Raw genomic sequence first — 3,309 nt, 5'->3', positions numbered from 1 at the left:
TTTCAAACGATCATCAAACTTATTTGCATGGTATTTATAAGTAATAATGTCTCGTGCAACTTTCAAAGTGAGGTTTTGAGTTTTATAATAGCCTTAGTTAAAATAATAATAATCCCAAGATTTTGATGATTAAGGCTAATTTTAGAGTTATCTCTGAGTTTGGTTAAAATTATTGTGGCTTGAAAATTATTTTGATTGTTTTGATTCTTGTTAAGATAAAAATTCAATTTCTCAAGTTAGGGTTTGCTCAAGACCAATCTCAAGTGAAGTCCAGTTAAGCTTAAGCCAAAGAAATAAGGTTGACAAAAAATGATGTCAAGAAACACATTCTCCGACAAATGTTTTTTCTATTGTATAGTGTGCCTTCTCTTGTCTCCCCAATGATCAAAAGGAGTACCACCTACCATTATAGTATGTTTCATTTTCGTCTCCTAATAAATTATAGCCAATGATCAAAAGGGGTACCACCTTCACTACCATCATAGTATGTTTCATTTTCGTCTCCTAATAAATTATAAGGTATAACCCTTTGGGCTATATATTAATTGGTACCCTTCTTCTATGTGGCCCAAATTTTAAAGAACCAAATGGCATCAGAACACACTAGGGGTCACAAACTCCCTAGTGTATTCCATAACTGTTGAATTAACTCTGGTGCATAATTTTGCTCAACGAATCACTCCTCACCTAATTTGTGATATACTCCACTTTCACTACACCTTTAATCACCATGAAAGCAATAGTGGCAAATGGATAAAGGAAACCATATAATCCCAACAAAAAGGACCCTACACAAAAAATAATGAATACATAGAAATGAAATATAACAATTATGGTGCATGAAGCCTGATAGCTGGATATACCAGGCTAATTAACTGAATACTTTGACCAAACTGGCTTGTGAAATTAACTAACCAAGCTGAATACTTGACCCAAGCTTATTTGCTAAATTAGATGGTCAAAATAGCTGGACAAATTGATCGATCAAGCTAACAGGTTCATCTGATTAGTTAAAATATAAATGAGCTCATTGGCCCAGTTGAAATATTAATCTAGCAGGTTGAACTGAACTATTGATTTGGTGAAAATTAATCTCATCACTTGACTTGGACTCAATCTAAAAGAAATCTGGATATACAATTAACCAAAATAAAGAGAAAAGAAAACAAAGTTGATTGGAGGTTTATTATGCCTACTTCTTCAAGCTTTCTCTATTGGGTGAAAAAGAGTTTAGACAGAAAAGAAAATTGGGAACATCAACACACACAACTCGTAGAACAATCTCTTGTTCCTCTCGTTCCTATATCCATGTGAAGTACGAAGATTCAAATCAGCTCATGCACAAAGTAGGATTTCAAAAATATGATAAAAGTTCACTATATATAAATCATCAAATTAGGTAGAAAGCAAGGAATTTGGTTAATCATTTACTTTAAATACTATGAAATACAATAATGAGAAATTTTCTGAGCTTGTTCTTCACTTCAAGCTTTAAGCTATCTTCTTCAGCTCTTAATGCTTAAAGTTACAATAGCAGTTGCACAAAAGTTTGTTGGGAGATATATAATAATGAAACTTGGTGTATTTCATCGAATTTCACACATAAACCAACTGAAAATAAAATCATAATTTTCTAAAATACATTTTCTATTTACAAGCAGCCAATGACTAGCAGCCAATAATTTATCAGGTAGCAAGCCTCCTTTTTGGCTGAAAATTATTGCATTCAATTTGTAGAGCTGAATTATTGTTTGTTACTCCAAAAGTTTCCATACATACATACATACATACATACATACATACATACAACCTGAATTTCTTAAGAAGAATTTAGCAAATACCTACTAACCATGCAAAGTTCTCCCCAGAAGCTGACATGCTTGTTATTGCCTAATACATAGAGTTCAAAAGGAATCCGAGCAAGTAACAAGCTAACATTTGCACCAAAATGACCATCGTCAGATGCACAAGACTCGCAAAACTCAATTGGATCTCTGCAAGTTTGACAAGAAATTTGAAGCAGCGAAGGAAGCGGATCCGCCAACGACACACACTATGGCCACCAAAACCTGTAAGACTACCTCCAAGGCATTGTCCTCGGGCACAAGATAGACAAAAGCAGGCCCCAGGAATAAAAGCACAAGGCTAAGTGTCAGGAAGGCGCTTGGGGTGCCTTGGTCTGTGGCTGCTGATAAAACTCCAAGCTCTTCTGCCTTTGAAAGAAGACCCAGCCTCTCCACAGTTGAGAGTGAGAGGCCAAATCTCTCTGCTAGTGAGAGCAGTCCTGCTTTCTCTGCCTTGGTTAGCAGCCTGAGCTTTTCAACATTTGAAAGGAGTTTGACAGTCTGTGCATTGTTGTTTGTTTGTTGCAGACCGGGCTTGCCAAGAGGGATGATAATTGAACCCTGCATTAAGAGTACCGGTTTAGTGTCATTAGATGAGAGATTTCAGATCTTGATAGGGTGACAGCTTTGTTGAGGTGTTTTGTTTAGCTGGCTGCTAACGCCAGCAGCCTCTTATATCTGAAACTTTCTCCCTTCATTTAATCTACCTATTGAGTTACCCCTCCAACCTTGGGCAGGCATTTAAAGTAAAGCTAAAATGTCCTTGTTAATCATTAATTTTCTTCATACTATCTCCAAAAATTGTGTTGGTGTGCTACTGCAGTTAATGAAAATGCAAACAACTGAGCAAATATTTATTGTTGCTAATTTTGATCATTACACAAGATTGAATTCTTAAAATTTAATTATTACGCACTACATCGGCTGCTCACTACTGCTATTACAGAGACAATTTTTCTTAGATTTTAATTATTTCAAATGGATTTTGTTTGATAGTTTATCAATCATAATCAGGATTTCATCACTATAGGAGTAGTAATTGTTATGGGTTATCAGCACGTGTAAATCTAACTTTGACTTGAAATATTCTATTCTAAAAAAATTTCATTAGCAAAGGCAACTTGATAATCAAGCTGAACAAGCAAACTTTCTTTACCCAGATTTATGCCCAGAAGAGTGAAATTTATGTACCTTTCTTTCTCGCCGTCTCCCTCCTCTATCTCTCTCTCTCTCTCTCTCTCTCTCGTTTAGGAAGACGCCGTCTCCCTCCTCTCTCTCTCTCTCTCTCTCGTTTAGGAAGGGGAAGAAGAGGGTCGGAGAAGTGAAGAGGATATTCGCTTACGTGTCGTATTCTTATGGTCGCATTTCCTATCGGATGTGCGTCGCATATTTAGGGGGATTTTTTTTTTTTTTTTTGGTGATATTTGAAACATTACCTAGTTTTAGAATGAATGGAAGTGACTTC

General features: G+C 35.9%; 1 protein-coding gene across 1 annotated transcript; it reads right to left on the bottom strand.

Annotated features, from left to right (window-relative positions):
* Positions 1-1,682: 1,682 nt before the first annotated feature.
* LOC110032297 lies at positions 1,683-2,638 on the bottom strand. The gene has a single exon (XM_020735876.1). It carries the CDS (start codon positions 2,409-2,411, stop codon positions 1,983-1,985), a length of 429 nt encoding a protein of 142 aa, XP_020591535.1. The 5' UTR covers positions 2,412-2,638; the 3' UTR covers positions 1,683-1,982.
* Positions 2,639-3,309: the final 671 nt, after the last annotated feature.

This window comes from Phalaenopsis equestris, unplaced genomic scaffold (assembly GCF_001263595.1).
Source record: "Phalaenopsis equestris unplaced genomic scaffold, ASM126359v1 Scaffold000911, whole genome shotgun sequence".
Lineage (NCBI taxonomy): Eukaryota > Viridiplantae > Streptophyta > Magnoliopsida > Asparagales > Orchidaceae > Phalaenopsis > Phalaenopsis equestris.
This window is presented reverse-complemented; position numbering and strand designations above follow the sequence as displayed.